Here is a 1,149-nt window from a genome sequence, read left to right as displayed (position 1 = left end):
TTCACCTCCCTGTCAGCTGCTCAATATATATATATATATATATATATATATATATATATATATATTATATATATATATATAATGATATATAATATATTAGATATATATATATATATATATATATATATATATATATATATATATATATATATATATATATATCTATATATATTATATATATATATATTAATTATATTTATATTAATTATATATATATATACCTATATATATATATTATATCATAATTATATATATATATATTATATATATATTATATATATATATATATATATATATATATATTATATATATATAATAACAGGTTAATAATTCATGAAGTCCAGTCACTGATCTTCACAAACCTTCATAACTCAAGAATGTCACTCCAGTGACCAAGGCTTCACTCACCGTAAAGTCAAGCTGGCCTACCCTTTCCTTTCATTTACTTTCGAGGAAATTTAGACTGCCGACTCTCATATTCGTGGCGTGAGTTTTGCCACAGAACAGTTAAGTAACCAATAACAATGATTGTTTCATTTAGTACTATCGATAATCTTAGAAGGCGTTCTCACTGCCAGGAGGGTTGAGACGAAGCTGAAAGGTAAAATATCTTTGTTAATTGAGAATGTGAGAGAAAAATTACACACGTCGTAGTTCTAGGCTACAAATCAAGTCCACCATATACAATAGAGTTGCTTAATGTTTCCAGTTTAAGACTGATAAAACTACTAAATTGAAAAATATCTATCTTGAGGAATTTTTTCTTTTTTTTTCTTTTTCTATAATAAACGTAAGTAAAAGTTTACAACGTCTTAATAATTTGTCGTTACTCTCTGCCTTCAGCTCAAGAATCCTGAACCTCTTTTGTGAATCTCGAAAGCTGAGAACATCTAATCAAGACGATGTCCAACGTTGCCTAAGAATGCGGAGAATTGATTTATATTTTACTTTACGACTATGACAAACTTATGACAGCAGGTAATCGCCCTTAGTTCTCTTGGTATCATGTAGGAGTAGTTATGTAGTTACAGATACACAGACAAAGATTACCATGTTCAGTTTTACTCCCATATTTTTGGCAAACTTCGAATGAATTTATCCAGTAGCCTCTTTTCCCTCACAGCAAACACAAACTCCGGTGTCTTTCAA

At 28.1% G+C, this 1,149-nt stretch overlaps 1 protein-coding gene across 2 annotated transcripts in view; it reads right to left on the bottom strand.

Moving 5' to 3' along the window:
• Positions 1-309: 309 nt before the first annotated feature.
• LOC135211938 (uncharacterized) overlaps positions 310-1,149 on the bottom strand; it is a 45,699-nt gene continuing 44,859 nt past the window's right edge. For both annotated transcript variants that reach the window (XR_010313777.1, XM_064245185.1), the window contains one exon: positions 310-594. Coding sequence is in view for 1 of the 2 variants with exons in the window: in XM_064245185.1 (XP_064101255.1) it covers positions 556-594 (39 nt within the window). In the remaining variant the exon portion in view is untranslated. The remainder of the gene's footprint in view (positions 595-1,149) is intronic.

This window comes from Macrobrachium nipponense, chromosome 40 (genome assembly GCF_015104395.2).
Source record: "Macrobrachium nipponense isolate FS-2020 chromosome 40, ASM1510439v2, whole genome shotgun sequence".
Taxonomy (NCBI): Eukaryota; Metazoa; Arthropoda; class Malacostraca; order Decapoda; family Palaemonidae; genus Macrobrachium; species Macrobrachium nipponense.
Note: the sequence above shows the minus strand (reverse complement) of the source record. Positions and strands in the feature narration are given on the sequence as shown.